The 21,674-nt window shown below is 28.5% G+C and overlaps 2 protein-coding genes across 2 annotated transcripts; both read right to left on the bottom strand.

The window, feature by feature from the left end:
- Positions 1 to 575: 575 nt before the first annotated feature.
- Positions 576 to 3,437, bottom strand: LOC127249021 (1-aminocyclopropane-1-carboxylate oxidase homolog 1-like). Its single transcript, XM_051271614.1, has 3 exons — positions 2,842 to 3,437; positions 1,365 to 1,686; positions 576 to 992 (listed from the first exon to the last, which is right to left on the bottom strand). Exons 1-3 carry the CDS (start codon positions 3,342 to 3,344, stop codon positions 744 to 746), a joined length of 1,074 nt encoding a protein of 357 aa, XP_051127571.1. The 5' UTR covers positions 3,345 to 3,437; the 3' UTR covers positions 576 to 743.
- A 9,314-nt stretch (positions 3,438 to 12,751) lies between these two features.
- LOC127249272 (1-aminocyclopropane-1-carboxylate oxidase homolog 1-like) lies at positions 12,752 to 17,182 on the bottom strand. The gene is made up of 3 exons (XM_051272005.1): positions 16,470 to 17,182; positions 14,484 to 14,805; positions 12,752 to 13,172 (listed from the first exon to the last, which is right to left on the bottom strand). Exons 1-3 carry the CDS (start codon positions 16,985 to 16,987, stop codon positions 12,921 to 12,923), a joined length of 1,092 nt encoding a protein of 363 aa, XP_051127962.1. The 5' UTR covers positions 16,988 to 17,182; the 3' UTR covers positions 12,752 to 12,920.
- Between the last annotated feature and the right edge of the window lie 4,492 nt (positions 17,183 to 21,674).

The raw sequence follows: 21,674 nt of genomic DNA, 5'->3' as shown, positions 1-21,674 counted from the left end.
CCTTCCGACCTGCCGATCCGACCGAGGACCAACCGACTTACCTATCCGACTGCAGACCTTCCGTCAATAATATTTATATACAAATCCCACTTCATTGAAACTATCTCTTAATTTATCATATATTTTTACTCAGATTCATAATATTTTTTTTCCCACATCACTTAAATTCAATACACTATTTTCTCTTGATCGTTTATTCTGTTATATTTCTCAACTGAATTTTCTATTTTATAAAAAAAATCAATAATCATTTTCTTTCTCCATAATTTGATAATTCTATTCACTATACCAAACATAATCTTCTTTTCTTTGTTATTACAATTATGTTGAATGTGATAACAATAGTTACAAACTATTTACCTCTATTTGTTTGAATTTTTTTCATCAATATAGTAAAATTGTCTTATATTTTTCAGCGAACGTAAATTTTTGTATATTATCTACTATCTTAAATCGAATTATATTCTTCATTGGTTTTTGAGATCAGGTTTAAAATCCTTGGGTGAATCCATGTATTTGGGCATGTCAAGTTTTACATGTTCACTAACAAATCTCAAACAAGTTCTAAGTTTTTTGTAGTCAAATGATGTCTTATTTCCGTAGCTATAAAATCATTCCCATTCCGAATCCATCCAAACAGAGTCATCAATACAACACAACCCTTTCGAAATTTGAACATTACTAAGTCCAAGTAAAACCAAAACACATCCCCTCAAGAAACTGTTATCTTGGCCAAAGTCTCTTCATATTTTACAACAATCAAGGCCAAGATTCTCGTCGAGTTCAACACTCAAAAACTTTTTAATATAATCGAGCAAATGCACCTCTCGGTATATAGCAGGATTCTCTTCCGATATCAGCTCATCAATAGGGCCGTAACCCTTATTCTCCTGAATTGGCCCCGACAAAAAATACGCTACTGAAATTCTTGCCTCTTCGCGATTAACCACCACTCTATGCATAACACTTCTGAATTTCCCATTCGTCACCAACTGTGGAAGAAAAATGGAGAACAAAAATGTGATAAGTAGGATGAGAAGATCGAATCCTATTTCGGAAATTATTTTTGGTACACATATATATATATATGTACATGAAGGCTGCTAATAACACCTTATTGACAGTACATAGTATAGACACAGATAAAACATAATAAATATGCAGAAAAACACACATTTTATTGTAGCATAATACAAATGCAATATATGAAATATTATGTGTTACTATTGATCTCAGCGCATATCACATATTAACACAACATAATATATAATGTATATATAATAACACATGCTAATGATATCAACGGTTTCAACAATAATTATATATTGTATATGTTATTACAATGAATTGACTAAAGTTAATACCTGCAGGAGATCGCCAATGTTGGCAATCAAAGCCCCCGGATATGGTTCGACATTTATCCATTGATCCTCATGAAAAACTTGGAGGCCATTGACATGGTTTTGCAGAAGAATTGTGAGAAATGTAGGATCGGTGTGCTTTGTGGATCCTAGAGTTAGTTCTGGCTCAGGGCATGCTGGATAGTAGTGCATACTCATTCGGCGCCCTTTTGCGCATTCCAGTTTATTTAGATGATCGGATTTAAGTCCAAGCGCCTCCGATAGTAGCTCCAACAGATTGTTTCCCACAGTTGCAATATGATTCGAGTATTCTACTGCACTTTCCCTATTATTTGACACATTGAATTTGAGAATTGTAAGGAAATTTTGAAAAGAAAAGATACAAGATTTACGAGTTTGGTTTTGGTTTCACATTATTCTAAAAAGAATTTTCCTCTAAAACCATCAAGTAAAACACCTATTTTATATTTGACATAACACGCAGATCAAAATTTCATTCAGAATATCATATCACGTTGAACACATATCCATATCACATTTATATTCCAAAGTCAAATTTTTAATATTTTCAAACTCCAAACCTTATAAAACAAACCAATGGGATCTCCGACCAAAATCTTGTTTATGCTTTAATCACATCAAATGATATTTTATTTCAAATTTTTACTGTTGTTGATTTCGTTTGCCCAAGAACAATCAAACGGTACCAACTATTTTCCCATAGTCTGACGTCTATTTTATTTCCAAAATTCTAGAATGATAGTCTAAAACCCTAGTTTTCCTTTAAATAGTATTCCCTTCGTCCATTTTCTAATGTCGTAAGTGATATTTACAAATTTTTTTAGGTAATTAGTTTTTTTGTTGTAAATCGACAAAATAGCCCTTTATTTAATGTATAGATATAAAAAAGATAAATAAAGTAAGGGTAAAAAGGTAAATTCTATGTATAAAAATAGAAAGAGCACAATCATTTTTTGAATTTTCAAATAGGAAAGTAGGACATTAGTTTACAGACGAAGGAAGTATTACATACACTCTACTTACTAAATATAAAATAAGTCAACCCAATAACTAAAAGACAAAACCAACTCAAAATATAATATATTAATAGAAAATCAAGTAAATAAAATCTAAACTAGTGAAATAACATACCTAAGCTCATCCCCGTCGTCAATACAGAAGCATTTGCAAAGACTCCGCTTTCTTTGTAATCTTAACTTCAAGCTTTTTTCGATTTTACTTTATATCCAAATCTTAGAAGAAACACACTAATAGTATCTCAAGCCAAAATCTTGTTTATATTTCAAATATCTATTTATATCTTATCAAATATAATTTTAATTCAAAAATTTATTATTATCGACCTAAATCCAAACCATAAAACAAACACATTACGCCCCCCAATGTCTTCTGCTATTAGTAACATTCGAAAAATAAAATAAAAATACACACACATATATATATATATATATATAAATACCTGCAAGAGAGAGGCAGCTCCTCACTACGAATTTGGTCTGGAAACGAAAACCTGAGAGTGTCCCTCCAGTTTGCAGTCTTCGAATGGTACAAATCATAGTTAGTGCTAAATTTTACATTTCTTCGATCATCTCTGCTGTAATATTTCCTCTTCTCCTCAATATCTCCTTCATTAAATTCCCTGACGCCATTGATGGCCCGATCGAGCACCTCTGAGGGAATCCCATGATTCACCACCTGAAAAAATCCCCATTTCTCCGATGCACTTCTGACTTGTTCGACAACCTGAATTCTTCCAGCTGACAGATCTATTACAGGCACCTCAATCTTAGGGTATTTGTAAGTCAGCTCTTCAGACAGCTCCTCAGATGGCCTTACAAAGATCTTGGGGATCTTGTCTAGTCCCGAATCGAGCAGGCCTTTGACTCCAGCTTTTGTTTCGTCGAAAGCTTCCAGCATTTGCTTCCTGTCAGTGTTCTTCTGTTGGATTACTCCCCCTGTCATTGAATCTGTAGCTGATTTTCTTGAAACTGATTAATTTGTCATCAATGAATTGAATCTTTCTTGATATATATATATATATATATAGAGAGAGAGAGAGAGATCAATGCAAGAGGGAGGGTTTAATGATGTCTTACTTGATGATGGATCAGGTTTTATTTTTATTATGCTCGGTTCTAAGATTTGATTTACTTTTGTGTCATTGTATTTAACATTAAAAATATTTTTATATTTGTATAATTTTTTTTTCATAAATAAAGTATTTTTATCATTCTCCTATATTTTCTACTAAATTTCTATATAATAATTAATATTGAAATATCGCAAAAAGTAAATAAAACCTTATATAGCGGGACGGATGTATATATTTATTTGTTAACATATTTATAAAGTTATTTATTTTAAAATATATTTAAGTTATTAAATCGGGCAGGGCCAAATAGCGATATCCGATTTGAATAAATTTGGATAATATTTTTAATTTTGTCCGCTCTAATAATTACTACTATAATTATGTTTTATGTTGTGACGCAAGCAATGACCTCTTCAACACAACAATATAAAATCGAGTAGTAGATAAGTTTTTTTTGTTTTTTAATATTCTTGTTATTAATATTTATTATGAAAGTGATAAACGTGTGAAGAATGGGGGGTGTGGATAGGCTGTCAATTGGATCGGTTTAGGATGATTATACTTCATCCGTCCTATAATTAGGTATCCGCTTATTTTTTACACGAAATTTTAAAAATATTAATATTATATTAAAATTTAGTAAGAATAAAATAGAAATTACTAAAATAACCTTATTAGTATTATACGATATAAATGTAATGATATTTGTGTAATATATTGTAAGTTGTAAGAGTATTTGTAATGATAGACAGATGTACGGTTACTAAACAAAATGATAGTTTATTATAAGACAAACTAAAATGGTAAAATAAATAGTTTGTTATGGAATAAAAAGAGTATAAAATATTAGAACAAAAGCCAAAAACAAAATATAATTACAAAACAAAAAACGAACCAGTTAGTTTTGTATTTGGACCAATTAGCTTTTTGTAAAAGGAAATTATTTGAATGAAAGTGTTTTATACAAATTTTAATTTATTTTTAAATTTTATTAATTATGTTTAAAGATTTTAAATTAAATTAAAAAAATTATTTTTTTAAAATTTTAATTTAAAGATAATATATCAAATTAAAAATAAAAATTTAAAATTAAATTATTTGTATTTTACAATTTATTTCAAAATTTTTTAAATTATATTTAATAATTTTAGTATAATTAAAAACATTATACAATCAAATTTAAATTTGGTATCTTAATTAAAATTTTAAATTTTAATTCAAATATAATATATAAATTAAAAGTAATACTCTCTCCGTCCGGCTTACTATAAAACTAGTTATCTTTCTTATTACCTTTCAGAAGAGATACATTTTTTAATATTTATTACCTTTGTGTAGAAATAAATAAATTTGTGTAGATTCTATAAAATAGTAAAGACAATATCACTACTAGAAAAAAAGTTGATAATTGCGGAAATTTGTCGCAAATTTTAATCCGTGACAATTAAAAGTCACGGAAAGTAATTTCGTGACAAATTTATGTCACAACTTTTTACTTTGACTATTCCGTTTGCAGAAAAAGCTACAAACAATTTTCTGTGACTATTTAAAGTAATGGCTTATGTAACGAAAATGTCCAAGATATTTCTATTCCGTGTCTTTTGATTATTTCGTCACAAAAAAATTGTCACAAAATTTTTTCTCGACTATTTTAAGTTGCGGAAAAAATAACCAAAATATTTTCAACATTTTAAATTATTACATATATTGTTATAATATAATTTTCGTGACTTTTTAAAATCAAATGTCACAACACAAGTAACTATAATTTTTTCTTATTATTGTTCGTAGCTATTCAAAGTAATAACAAAATAATAAAATCATCTTCAATATCTTTATTCAATATCGTTCGTAGCTATTCAATTTTTTGTTAAAAATTCATGATGATATATTAAATAAATATGTATATATTTTTAAAAGAGAAATTTATAATCAATAATATTTATGTAGTTAAAATATAATAACAAACAAAAAGTATTACTTTAGAGTAGATAGCTAAGTTGGCATGACAGATCGTGTAAGTCTTTAATAACTATAAGGTCACTGGTTCGAAACCCTAGGTCATTGATTGAAAAATAGTGTGGTACGAAGTATATTTTTCCGTGCCAATTTGAGATGGATATAGTCCCGATGACTTCACGGTTACGAATCTATCCCCACGCCCCCACGCCACCAAACCATTCCTTACGAGACATAATTTATATTTCTTTAAAAGCATATATTCCTTAAAAATACTAAATTATCCTTAAAAATACTAAATTAACCCTATTAGTATTGTATGATACGAAGGTAATGACATTTGTGTAATATATTGTAAATTGAAAGGGTATTTGTAATGTTAGGTAGATAGTATAATTACTAAAAAAAATAAAATGAATACTTTGTTATGAGACGAACCAAAATGAAAAAATGGATATATTGTTAAGAGACGGAGGTAGTATATTAGACTGATTTTCAATGGCTTCTCTTATGCCGTAGAAGCAGTGTTAAAAACCTTAATATACGACAAAACTTAATAGAGAGATCTAGAATATTACTCTCTTCGTCCCACTTAATTTGTTCATTATTTCTATTTCCATCGGTCTAATATAATTTGTCATTTTTTTTTCCTGAAATACAATTATACACTTTAATCATATTTTAAAATTTATAGTTATAATTTTTTATTTTAATTAAACTATTTAGTCATCTTTATATTAATCTAAAATTATTTTTATTAAATCATAATTATTTTTACTAATATACTTCTTAATTACTCACTAATTACACAATACGTAAAACACCGTACCTAGTCTAAATAAGATAAGTTAGCCGAGACGATGGAGTATATTAATTGTAAATTGAATAGGTAGAAGTATAACACACTCAGATCACTTTGATCACTTTGCACTATTTTTTAACATTTTCACTAAATTAACTCAAGATTAATTTATTATGAAATAAATTATTTACTATCATAAAATATCATATACTTCCTCCATCGGATAAATATAAATTTGAATTTTGTAGTAAATTAGAGAACATTAGTATTTTATTATATAAGATGAATTTGACATATTTGTATTTTGTACTTTATGATATGCGCAATAGTTAGGGATCTCAAATGGGGTGGATTCGGGTCTAAAAAGTTTAGTTCGGGGCGGGTTGTGAATTTTGAGTCTTATATCCGGTCAGGTTCGGGGCGAGTTACGGATTTTACAATAAATTCGCCCCACTCCGGACCCGAATCCGAATTCAGATATTTTAATAATTATTATAAATTATTTATATTTTTATACCGTATAAATTATATTATTTATTTATTCAAAAAAATTTAAATATAAAATAGAACTTTAATTCTAAATCAAATTTATTTTCGCGTTTGTTTCTCCTACAATCCTCTTTATAATCGGGACAACTGCTGACCGCCAACACTACGGACTATCGTCAACATTTGATTGTTCTTATTTTTCAAACTATAATTTTTTTGTACTTTAACGCATATTTTTTTTAGTATTAAATTGTTTTTAAAAAAATTTTATTTTATTATTTTCTTACAAAAAGAAGCGGGTTTGTCGGGGGTTCGGGGTGGGACGGGTCCTGGGACCAGGTTGAAGCTAGGCGGGGCGGGTCTTGAGTTATAATATTTTTTAGCGGCTCAGATCCTGAGCCTGCAAAACCCGTCCGTTGACATCCCTAGTAATAGTATATTTATAATATATACTCCCTCCGTCTCATGACTAGATATTTATTTATTTTTTGCACGTAGTTTTAGAAATATTAGTATTATTGAGATATAGTAGGAATAAAATAGAAATGACTAAAATAATCTTATTAGTATGTGTAATATATTGTAAGTTGTAAGGGTATTTGTATTGTTAAGTAGACAGTACAATTCCTAAAAAAAAAAAATGAATATTTTATTATGGGATAGATTAAAATGAAAAACTGAATACTTTATCATGTGACGGAAGAAATATAAAAATTAGAAGTATTTTGACCTTAAACCCTGAATCATAAAAATAATACTTTCAATCTCAGCAGCTGAAGGAGTATATCAAACTACTTTTAAAATTAAAAGCCAGTTTTAAAACAAAAGCAAAACAAAAACAAAACAAAGCTCTTACATCTCTTAGAAATATATAACAAGATATATATATATATATATAAATATATAAAGAGAGAGAGAGAAAGACAAAGAGAGAGGAGGGTCAAGGTCTTCCCAACCCCACCCCATCCCCACTTCATGTTAACACAAGTTCTATATATATATAAAGCTTCTCAATTAAACACTGACCAACAACAAACAACCTATACATACATACATACATACATATATATATATGGTGTATGCATAGGTTGCTTTATTCAGTTCTAACTGTAATAAGACTGAGAAATCCTGTCTGGAACTACATAGTTAATATCAACTCCATTGCTCTCCAATTTCATACACATCAGCTGCGTTCGACCCCATAATCTCCGCAACGGCGTGCCGACGAACACCACCATCTCCATAAACAGCCTCCAGAACAGCCCAACTATGGCCACCATCACTTGGATCATTGTCTTCATGATAATCGATAATCGATATATATATGCAATAACTTTCACTTGATTAATTTGTTGTCTGAATCTGAGTCTTTGTTTGAGGATGAACTGAAGTATGGTTATATATATATATATAGACACGAATGGTTCGTGTAATTTGGAAATGCAATATCTTTAACTAATAATGGCCACCACATAAATATTTGATAACTTTGGACTGGTTGAGAACTATCTTTATTTATTTATTTTTAATGTGGGACCCGCAAACGATACTTTTCGATGTAAATCAACTTATATTGGAAAAATCTTTGCGTGACAGACTCGACCAAGAAGACATTAGTAAGATTTATACCTAATCTTGTAATCACAATTAAGGAAACGGGTAGCGTGCTGAATTGAAAAAATCAGCACCGTGGAGCACCTGTAATATATAGAAACAACACAAAGTTTTGTTATACACAAGACACATGTTGTGTATAACAATGACATGTGATGTTGCTTCATAATTATAGTGTATTGGTGTGCTGAAATCAATTACTATTTGTGTTGTGTAAGATTATAGCATGCACTGTCGGTTCATGTGTTGTTGGTTCATAATTATAAGTGTGTTGTATAACAGTATGTGATGTGCTGAAATCAAGTATTGATTGTGTTGTATAAGACTATAGCATGTGATGTTAGTTCATGTATTGTATTTCTATTATATGAATGCAAATTGTGTATTGTCGGTAGTAACACCGTGTGTTGTCTGACAGTACACCGTGTATTGCTGTGTGTTAAAATTCAGCACTGTAGCCGCCACCTATAATTAATTGTATGAGCGACTTTTTTCACGTGGACAATGATGAATGACGGGGAATGAGACTCAAATACAGGGCATTCTGGCTCTGATATTATCTTAAATGATCATATCTCCTAAAGATCATCTCACTTAAAATTTAATATGATATCAAAGTAGGAAAACTTTTGTGTAATACAGTAATTTAATATGATATCAAAGTGAGGCTCTCCCATGTTCGAGTTTCATCACCCTCCATTCGTCATCCTATGGTGACGTAAATTCACATTGTGTATTCTATCAAGTTTAAACTTTTAAATAAAACGATCATTTAATAATAATTATATTTAATATTTGTCCCTATTGCATTATATTGTCGTGGTTTGATAAGAAGCCCTCGCACCTTCTCGAATCGTTTTGCAATAAAAAGACAACTTTTTTAAAGAGGATAAATTGGGTCATTTTAGTGGTGTGCAATGAGAGCAAAGGATTACACAACTCATTTTTATTGATATTCAATTTTGAGGCCTTGATTAATTAGAACCATTAATTGGGGTGAAAATTAATCATAAACGACAAATTTGTATGTATATATACATATTTCTATCCTTCTAGCATTTTCAATAAATAAATAAAAAATATTAATTTTTTAATACAAACACATTTTTTTTATAAAATATTAAAAATAATAAATTAAAAATTACTTTGTCCATATCTGACTTGGAAAAAAAAAGAAAAATACATATATTTGTTGGCAATATCAATAAATATAATCTATAGAATTATAAAATAAAAGTAATATTTCAAAGTATATACAAGACAAAACTATTTATATTTCAAGAATAATGATAATGTTTCAACTAGCATGAGAGAGAGAAAGAGGGGCTTGATTAGTTTGAACTCCACCAATTTTTTTTTTTTTTTTTTCCCAAAATCCCCAAATGTTATTTTTTTGTACTTGTCTTGAGTAAATTTTCGATCGAACTCACTAATATGCAAATTAGACAAGCAAAATAAATCACACTAGATGAATTGTGCATATGTAGAAGACAAAATCAGAGACTCGGAAGTTTTTTTTTTTTTTTTTTTTTAAGTTTTAAAATGGGCTTATTAGTTAATTATTAATAACTACTTTTTTCATCATCTAAATTTATTTTTAGTTACAATAAATTGTTTTTATTTTTCTCTTAGGGTGATAAATGTTAGTGAGATCACTAGAAAACTATTGAAATTTATGATACAATATTTATTTAATATAATTTATTTAACATATATATATATTCACCATCAGTGCAACACAAATAAAATACTCGATTTATAGCCACAAATCACAAATTCCAAAGAAATTCATTACAAGTCCCTTTATTATTATATTCCAAAAAATAAATAAATTTAAGAGTCCCTTTATTATTACATTCCAAAAAAAAATAAGAAAAAAAGAAAAATCCACTACAAGGATAATAATTCACTACAAATATAAGAAGTCCCTTTCCAAGAAAAATACGAAACGCATTTATAGTATATATATATATATAGACATTAAAAATTAAATGTTTAAATTAAATTAAATATCATGTATTTTGGAAGAAAATAAAATTCCAATAATATAAATATATAGTATTTAATTATACACATATGTTAATTTTTGTACAATAAATATCAACCATTAATGCAAAAATATGATTAAAATGGAAGATATCGTACAAATATTACGTGCATAAATAGAGCCATAATAAATTTGGCAGCAAAATAAATTAATCTTGTCAATAAAGGAAGTATATAAATTAATATCTTCCAAAAAAGGCAATGATATAAAGATCTTGTCAATAAAATAAGTATATAAATTAATATCTTCCAAAAAAGACAATAATATAAAGATTTTGGCGAGAAAGGAAGGTGCACAATCAAATCCGTTAATAATGGAAAACAACATCTGATGTAAAAGGAAAGATTATAAAATCTTTCCATCCACGTGGCACCATCCGAAAAGGAAGCCAAGGCCACCCTCCCCTATAAATAGGAGCCTTGGCCAATTTATTACACACCGAAGTTCATTTGAAGACTCGCGCAAGGGTAAGTCTCTCTCTAGACTCTCTGCAATGTTCTTCATTGTTCTTCGTGTCCTTCGAAGCGTTCTTCGTCGAAAAGTCACCGATTTGGACAAATGATCCAATATTGGTTGGCGAATCGATGAAATTGACGTTCTTCGTCGTATGTCCGAGCCGGAGGAAGGATCAAAGCTCTCAAAGCCATCGAGGAATTCATCAAAGCCAAGGAAGAGCCTCCAAAGCCGCTCTCAAAGCTTCAAGATGTTCGTCGCGTTCTTCATAAAAGGCGCAAACCAGGCCCTCTTCGATCCAAAATTTAAAGGGACACGCCGCCAAAAGCGTTATGGAGCATTAAATCCACCTCTTCAAGGATCAAAGCTCTCAAAGCCGTTGAAGAATTCGTCAAAGCCAAGGGAAGGTCTTCAAAGTTCATCCCAAAGCTTCGAGGTGTTCATTGCATTCTTCACCAAAGCAACAACTCGATCCTCTTCGATCCAAAAATCAAAGGGACACGCCGCCAAAAGCGTTATAGAGCACCAAATCCACCTTCTCAAAGATCAAAGATGCGGATCGTTTAAAGAGGACATCAAATCCAAAGCTTAGGATCAAATAACCCGCACGGAGACCAAAACCCTCCAAAAGCGGCAAAGACAAATCAAAGATCAAAACTGCAAATCGTCCAAAGAAGACAACAAATCCAAATACGATGATCAAATCGCCAATACGGAGACCAAAGTCCTCCAAAAGCGGCAAAGCTAAAACAAATGTCAAAGTCGCGGATCGTCCAAAGAATACAACAAATCCAAAGACGATGATCAAATCGCCAACGCGGAGACCAAATCTCCAAAAGGCGGCAAAGCCAAATCAAAGATCAAAGCCTCGGATCGTCTAGAAAAGACATCAAATCCAAAGCCGACGATCAAATCGCCCGCACGGAGACCAAAACCCTCCAAAATCCAGCAAAATCAAACTGAAGACCAAACTTCTTCGGATCAAAGAAGCTGCCCAAATCCAAATTGGAAAAATAGATCGACCCGGAGAGAGAATCAAATGATCCAAATAGAGAATAGGACCCGCATATGTTTAAATTACATATAATTTATACGAGTTTGTGTTTATAAAAATATAACACAAATTTTTTTGTCTACAATATATATATATATAATTTATTGCAAGAAGAATTATTATGAGTTGATCTCATCGGTTATTTATTAATTTTTTTTAAAAAAATTATTTTTATTTAATATATTGTAAAAAATTTAAAATTGCATTTAAAATATCATATCAAATACTACTTATTTATATCATACAAACACTATTTCAATTAAAAAGTTGCTACTTTTAAATTCAATATCTAATCAATCCAAATAAATTATGACACAAAATTTCATCAGTGAAAGTAGGCTAATTCCAAATACTTCAGGCCAATCGGGTTGGATTTGAGGGTGGTAATCCGGCCGGCCGATCCGATTTCAAATCGTGATGGACCAGCACGATCAAGAACTTTACAATCAAGTCATATTTTAATTTTTATCTTTATTTAAAAAAATAATATGTATATATATTGAAATTTGGATATTAATTTTAAAAATCGGGCTGGGCCAGACAATTTTCGAGTCTATTTTTTGAGATCCAAATACAGTTTTTTCGTGCCATGCTTAGATCAGATTGCCACTCCTAGTTGAATCGATGTAACCCGATTTAGGGTTTAGGGTAGCCATAACAGTCTATCAATTCATTTCCTTTTATTTCATTGCAAATTCTATTCTTTTATTTTTGTAGAAATAATAATTCGATTATGAATTGATTACAACTCGATTGTGCCGTTTGTTCTTAGACTAATATATATTATCTTTCCTTAAAATTTATTATATACCTCTATGGATTCACATCAAATCACTTGAGAATTTATCAACCTCTCGATGAGAAATTTTAGACAGAAAATCAAATTTTTAAGTCAACAAATCTAAAAAAAAATGAGCACTTTATTTATGTTTTATATTTATTATTAATTGTATTCTCATTAATTTTTCATTTCTTCTTTGGTGCATTCCCCGCGCCGTGATTCATTGGCGTCGGCACATAAACTTTATTTATAGCTTGAGATGTCGTAAAGTAGAAGAGCCATCGCAGGCATTGGCTTTAAAACATGTGTAGAAGTCCATAAAAGTTAAGGCGGGATACCTAGGAGGATCCTCTTCCGACAAAAGCTCTTCGATTGGACTATAAACCCTACTCGAAGGATTCCTTCCGGTCGAGAAAAAACTCGCCACTGAAACTCTTGGCCCTGTACTTTTTGCTAGAACCCTGTGCTCCACACTCTTTAATTTGTCATTTGTTATCATCTGTTACATCAATCATAGTCATTTCAAAATTTAGTAATTAAATATTATTGACTCCAGTATATAGATAAATAAATTATTTATGCGTATTTCTAATAGTTTAAATTTTTATTTTATGATCTATTCATTGGGCTTTTGATAATACTTTAGTTAATAGGCATTTTACACACCACATATCATATCTAATATACTAATATACCTTAATTTTAACTAATAAAAATGAATAATATAAACAAATGGTGGGGCAACATGATTTCTTAATTTTTGAATTTGAATAATAAATAGGTATGAATGTGATATTTTTTAGTATAAAATTAATTTTTAATATAATATAAAAAATAAAAATTGATATTTGATTTGATACATTTTATCTAACAATACATTATAGTCCACTCTCATTTAAAACAAAATATACTAGTTTTTCACTTTATACATAATTCTCAAAAAATATTATTAAAATAACAATATACAATATATAATACATGATATTAAAAATTAATAAAAATCACTATAAAAAAAATTATTTTTGTAACAAAATATTTTTATCTCTAAATTTATTTTTTCCGTTACTAATGATATTAGAGACGGAATTAAGAATGAAATTACGTTAGCTACGTGCACTTTATGGACGAAATTCCGTTACAAATATATTATTTTTTTGTAGTGAATACACAAACATCAACCAATTAAAATATGAAATATCAACTTCAATAATATTTTCACAAAAATTCATCTTCAAAGTAAAAACAGCTCGAAATTATAAATACTAAACAAATTAAACAAATCTATATAGTTTCACTTCGATTTTTTTCTTTTTCCCAATATCTCTAATATTAGTGTGTTAGGTTGGAGGATTTTGCCTCGATTGTACTCTTCATTCATTTTTCTTCCCAAAAATATATAATTAAACACATATTTTTTATTATTTATATTATACTAAAAATTAATTTTACATTCAAAACGTCACATCACATCAATATATATTTATATCATATCAGACAACTATATAAATTCAATTTTTTTACTATTCAAACTCCAACCCCAACTACACATAAAGTATATAAATTTTAACGATTTATTATAAGAATAAACTATTTTCTTCATATACTATATAAATATTTAACTCCTTTCTAAACCAAAACCACGAACCAAACACAATTGAGTTACTTCTAAAAGCATTGAGATCGAACAAATTGTGTAAGTCAATTATCTAATTAAAGTGCAAGAATTTCCTACATTTAAAAGTCAACGTGTAAAAATTAATAATAATAATAATAATAATAATAAAAGTAGTTTAGTTTAAGTACTACTTGCCTGAAGAATACTTCCAACGTTGACCACAAGAGATCCCGATAAGGGCTCAACGTTCACCCATTTATCCTTATGCAAAACTTGAAGCCCTCCCAGATTGTCCTGGACCAAAATTGTCAAGAAATTGCTGTCCGAATGCCTCCGAATTCCCAAAGTCGCCTCCGGCTCCGGGCACGCCGGGTAGTAATGCCCGATCACCGTTAAACCCTCGTCGCATCCAATTTCTAGCAACCTATTCGATCCGAGTCCTAAACCTTCCGACATTAGCCGGAACAAACACCGCCCTAATTGCATCACTCGCTCTCCAAACTCGATCAAAATACCCCTAAGAAATTAAATCACCCGAAAAAATAAATATATATATATATTTATTTGATTACTTAAAAATCGATATATGAATAAGATCATACTTTATTCTTTTAAAGTTTAGTTTCAGAAAAAATAAATATATATATATATATTTATTTTGATTACTTAGAAATCTATATATGAATAAGATCATGCTTTATTCTTTTAAAATTTAGTTTCAATTTTGTACTGAATAATTATTACAATTTTATTATTAATATATATTTTTTTTCTTATAAAATATTACATTAAAATTAGTATTCAAATACAAAATTAAAATAATTTTATGTTTGGTTTAGTGGATTAATAAAATTAATTTTGAGTAGTCAAGTTTGTTTATTAGAAATGTTTTGAGTTTTAGATCAATATTAAAATAATAATAGAAAAGATAATTATAAAATAAATGTTTGATGTGTCATTATATCATATAAATAAATATTAATTTGGTTAAATTCCACAAAATTCACATGTGTTTCATGAAATTGCACCAAATCCCTCGTACTTCTAAAACTGCGTCAAACTCGATCGTGGTTTCATAAACTTTGCGTCTAACCCGCTCAACGGTCCTTATTTAACGGTATTTGACCTATATGCGCTCAAACTGCGAATAAATTTTAGAATCTCAATTTCTAAACTCCTAATATTACAAATATATTTATTTTTTATATATTTAGTCTAAAAAAATAGTAAAAATAAACTCTTAAAACCTGAGAAAAATAACTATTTATTAGTATATTTACTATTTTTTGAGGGTAAGTATAAAAAATAAATAAATATATTTGTAATTTTAGGGGTTTAAAAATTGAGATTCTAAAATTTATTCGCAGCATTTAAGTCAAATACCATTAAATAAGGACCGCTGAGGGGGTTAGATGCAAAGTTTATGAAACCACGAGGAAGTTTAACGCAGTTTTAAAAGTACGAGGGATTTGGTGCAATTTCATGAAACCACGGGTGGATTTTGTACAATTTAGTCTATTAATTATAACTTTTAACTCTATTTATTTACATATTGTTAGAAGTTTTAATTTTTATTTTAAAAAAATATAATATTAAATATATATATATATATATTCATTAATCATTACATTAAATGCAATGGTTGGCTAAAAATAGAGGTGATAGGGCTTCAACCTAACCTCATTTTCTCTCATAGCTCTTGAGTGGAGTATATAATTTTTTTTTAAGTGATATATAATTTTTTTTTAAACGGATGTGTAATTTTATTTTATTTTTATAATAATATATAATTTGTTTTTAAAAAGTGATATATAATTTTATAAATGAAATAAGAATTATATATGTTTTTTTAATGACAATGTAAAAAAAGTTAAAGTTATGGTGTAATTTATAAATATGAAAAATTAGATAAAATAATATAAAAGTGGAATATATATGAAATATATTTTTTAAAGTAAAAAATTGAAGTAAAATTAGTGTAGATCAAATGCATTTTTACTTTAGCAAAAATAAAGTAATGAGTTTAAGATAACCTAATACCTTGTATAAATAACGTCTAGTCTTTTTATATAATACATGAAAATAAGTTTTAAATGTAATATTTTCGAAAGAAAATAATTTATCGTAAACAGTATAAAAATAAATTTGAAAATATAAGTAAACGACATCGAATCGACTCACCCGCATACGGCGGGCAAGTCCTCAATGGCCGGCGCGACAGGAGCCATCGAGCACGAAAATGTGTCGCGCCACTCGGCCACGGGTAGCGTAAACAAGTTTGGATTGCTACAATAAACCAACCCGTCGCGATGCTCGCGTGAGTAGAACCGAGTCTTAGCCTCGATTTCTAGCTCGTGGAAATCCCTCGCACCTCGGATCACGTCGTCAAGAATGCGCCGGGGGATGCCGTGATTGACGACACGAAAGATTCCCCACGACTCTGCGGCATCCCTAATTTGTGTCGCTATCCGTTGCCGGTGATCACTGTCGTCGTCATCCACGCCTTGGAGATCGACGGTCGGGATTGCGTAATTGGTGCCGAGGTTGTCGGAAAAATGGGTCTCCGGTGGATGCCGGAAAATGGCGGGCACCTTGGCGATGCCGCCGTCGACAAGGCCTTTGACGCCGGCTTTCGACTCATCGAAACGACGTCGTTCGGCCGTTCGATTGGTGGGGATTTTTTGTAGTGTGGTAGCCATTGTTGTGGGGAGAAGAGAATTAATTGAATCGATCTAGGGTGAGGTTGAAGAAGATGACTATGGCTAATTGAAGTAAATTAAAGCATAGTTGGATAATAATTAATTGGTGATTATAGTCAAAATAAATATGGATATATATATAGGGATGATATACAGGGATGATATACTGTACCGTACCAAAAATACCGATCGATACAGATATTGTACCGAATTTTTTTGTATGACGAAAATACATATCGGTATCATACCGACTATTTCAATTTCTGTACGATACCGGTATATACCGCTTAAACCTAAAATTTTGATTTCGGTATTATACCGGTATATATCAATTATACATAAAATATAATTTTTAATTTCAAAATAATTAAAAATAATAATAAATATCACCGTTCTCCGGCACAAAAATATTATGAAAAAATAGATAAATTTTCAATAGTCTACATATGTTTTGTTATGATTTGAAAAGAATTAATAATTAATATTTATATTAATAATTAAATTATTTAATAAAAATAATATCGGTATTGTATCATACCGAAATATCGAACTTTCCGAAAATTCATACTGATACTGTACCAAAAATTTCGGTACGATATCCATATTGACCAAAATTTTCAGTATTTTCTACATTATGCAGTACGATAAGTCGGTATTTCGGTAGGAAATTTCTCCATGCCTATGTATGTATATATATATATATATATACACACGCGTATGTAACAGCTGGCTGGATAATACAATGTAGTATTTAAATATGAGAAATGAGATCGTGCATCTGCCTTGCGTAATACTATATGGAAGAAATTCAGTTTTAATTAGGTAAAGATTAGGGGAAGTTTTACTAGAATGTTTATAATAATGAAGAAATTAAATATTTTATGTGATACTTTATTAAAAAAATTAAATATTTTATACAATATTTTTAAAAAAATTATTATTAAAATATAATATATTATATTTGTGTATCATAATTATACCATCTTTATAAATTTGTAAAGAAAGTGGAATAATTATGGTGGACGAGAACCAAAATGTTTCAAAAATGTAAAAATGAAGGTGTGTTTATTTGTGTGATTTTAATTTTGTTTTGAATTTTTAAATTTTTGAATTAATATAATTTTTTAATATGATATAAATATGTATTAATATGATATTTTAAATATAAAATTAAATTTTAGTATAACTTCCGTCCGATTTTGAGGGTCTCATTTACTTTTGTGTGTTGATCATTAAATATTAATTATTATATTAAAATGTAGTATAAATTAAGAAAAAATTACAAAAATACTTCAATTAGTCTCTTATACAAATATAAAGATATTTTTAATGTTGAGTACAATGACACAAAAAGTAAATGTGACCATGAGAGGCGGAGGGAGGGAGTATAATATAATAAATAAATAATAAATATTTGATTAAATTTTTTGGACGAAAAAAAAAAAAAACAATCGAAGGAATAAAACTAGTACTATAATCTCACTAGTACTTTTGGAATATAATTCCCGATCCCACTTAATTTGTCTACTACTTCTATTTTCGTTTATTCCACATAATTTTTTTTTTTTTGAAATATAATTATACACTTTAATCACATTTTAAAATTTATAATTATAATTTTTTATTTAAAATAAACTATTTAGTAGTCTTAATCTTAATCTATAATTATTTTTATTAATACAATTCTTAATTACTTACTAATTACACCTTACCTAAAACTTCATGCCTAAGCTATAGAGAATAAATTAGTTGCGACGGAGGAAGTATATAGTATTTAATTTTTTTATTTAAATATTATTTGATATGATATTTGATAAAATGAAAAAAATATATATATTTTTATTGAATATTATAAAAATTGAATAACAATAAATTAAAATAAAACTCCAAGAACAAGACCTAATTATTACTCGATTCATCCGGACTAATTATGTCATTTTATTTGAATACAAAGACTAAAAAATAATAATAATTTAATATAAAAATAAATTGATAATAATATATGAAAATTTATTAAAAATTAATAAAAATGTATATGATAAGTTAAAAATAATAATTAAAAAATTGATTATTTTTTATTAAAATGTAAATAATAATATCATAGGAGAATAAAAGTTTTTATATTAATTAATGTGTGAAGTTTAATTAAAAATAAATAAATAATAGTATTTTATAGGTACTTTAGAATATAAAGTGTATAAATTAGATTAAAATACCATTTTTTAGAGGACCATGTTTAATAGGAATATGTATTCAAACAAGTATTTTGGTACTTTTATCTGAAGTGACCAAAGTGAACAATATTTCATTATTATTGTAGGGTGTATATTTATTAAATAAGAAAATATATCTATTATTTGTAACGTTTTAAGGCCATCTTCAACCTCCACATTCTATTTAAACAATTTTAACTCAGAAAACAGAGTTGCTATAGTGTTTCTATTTCAACCAACAATTTTATTTTTACTTCAAAAAAAATATTCTTCAAATATTCTATTTTATAAATTATTTTAAATCACTTTTTATATCTACAATTAATATTATTTTAAAAAAAAATATTAGAAAATTAAAAATAAATAAAAGAATTAATATGTAATTTTTCTTTTTTGAAAAAGAAAAAAACAAGATAACGTCATAAAATGGCGTAGCTACAGTGAACACCATTTTTGGTGTAAAAAATAGCTATGCATTGATGTGCAGAAACTCCAATTGTAATGCAATTGTGGCAAAAAGAACGCTCCATTGGAGATAGGGGTGTCAAAAGTAAACCCGACCCGAAAAATCGAACCTGTTGGACTTGAAATTTTTCAGGTTCGAGTTTGGGTATTTCGGGTTTGAAAACAATCAGGTCGACCCGAACTTGAAACGAAAAAAATTCGTGTCGTGTTCGGGTCGTGTTTCGGGTTGACCTGATAACCTGAAATATCAAAATCAGGTTAGGTTTTGGGTTTTGGGTTTTGTGTTTTGGAATGACCTGAAATTTTTATTATTATTATTTTAATTTATAATATTTATATTATTTTAAATATAAAATAATATAAAAATTAAAATTAAAATGATATTTTTTATGTCAATTTAATTTTTTTTAAATTTTCGGGTCTGTTTCGTGTCGGGTTCGTATCGGGTTTGTTCGGGTTTCGGGTGACCTGAAACTAATTCAGGTCAACCTGAATCCGACCTGAAAGAATTTTTGTCGTGTTTGGGCCTAGGGTTTCAGGTCAAATTTCGGGTTCGGGTTGACAATTTTTTTGTTATCCTCATGGCTCAACCCGACACGAACACGACCAAAAAACACGAATTGACACCCATAATTGGAGATGACCTAAGTAGCTATTATTAGTTTTTTTTTGTTTGATAATGGACGGAGTATAATATTTTAAATCTTTTGCATTGAGAACTCGCATCATCCCCTACTCCACAGTAGATAGTTATGTCTCACTAAATTTGGTAAAAGCAGGCTCCGTTTAGATAGAGACTTTTGGAATTTTGGAAGTTTTGGAAAAATGATAAAGTTAGTATATGATTTGATATTTTGTGAAAGAAAAAATTGTATTTGATGTGATATTTTTTGAAAAATGAATAGTATCAAATAAGTGAAAATTTGTTAACTAAACAAAATGACTTGGGGCTCGATGACATAGATGAGGAATTGGTTGAATCAATAGTCTACTATAGTCTATAGATTATCAAGAGAGAACAATCACCGTAGCGGATGATTGGCTTTGATACTATGAAAAAAATGATCGGAAAATATACCGAAAGATAATGCCGAAAGATATAAAAGTTATAATCCCTCCGTCCACCTTTAAAATTTACATTTATTTTTACACACAAATAAAGAAATACTTCATTCATCCGGCTTTAAGGATCACATTTACGTTTTGCGTCATTGTATTTAACATTAAAAATATATTTATATTTGTATAAATTTTTTTGTACAAATGTCCTTCTATTAGTATTACAAGACATTAATTGAAGTATTTTTGAAATTTTTTCTTAATTTGTACTACGTTTTGATATAATAATTAATATTTAAATATCAACACGCAAAAAATAAATAAGACCCTTAGAGCTGGACGAAAATAATATTAATATTGTAATAGTAGTTAGAAGATATAATAGTATAAAGACCAAATTATTTTTACTTTTAGATATAACTGTATAATTAATTGGAGGTGAGATGATAAATATGTGTAAAAAAATATATTTATAGTTAATGACAGAGTTCATAGTTACTAAAAAAATATATAAATTTTTAAATTAGACGGATCAAAATAGAAATATGTATACATTATAAATGAACAGATCAATCAAGAATATGAAAAAGGTTCTTCATCATGCTTCATTTCCTTCCCTATTCTTGCAAAAGCTTACATACTGATTCTTGACATAACCATGTAACAAATTTATTTTAGTCACAATACATACTGATCTATAAAATACATTTTTGAATAATATAAAAATATAGTTATGTACATTATTAAGTAATATTGAATTTTATTTATTTTCCTACCCAATAATTAGATAATGCTAAAGTAACCATTGGGATTGCAAATCTTGCAAGGCATGATTTAGTTAATTAATCAAATTAGTATGTTCTGACAATTTGATTTGAATACAGGAAAAATAAAAATTTAGACTTCAAAATTAATTCTATTTATATTATGTTTTTATTAACCTCTCTGTA

This window comes from Andrographis paniculata, unplaced genomic scaffold, assembly GCF_009805555.1.
Source record: "Andrographis paniculata isolate CXL003 unplaced genomic scaffold, ASM980555v1 Contig35END, whole genome shotgun sequence".
Lineage (NCBI taxonomy): Eukaryota > Viridiplantae > Streptophyta > Magnoliopsida > Lamiales > Acanthaceae > Andrographis > Andrographis paniculata.
The sequence above is the reverse complement of the archived record's forward strand: the minus strand, read 5'-3'. Positions and strand labels throughout refer to the sequence as shown.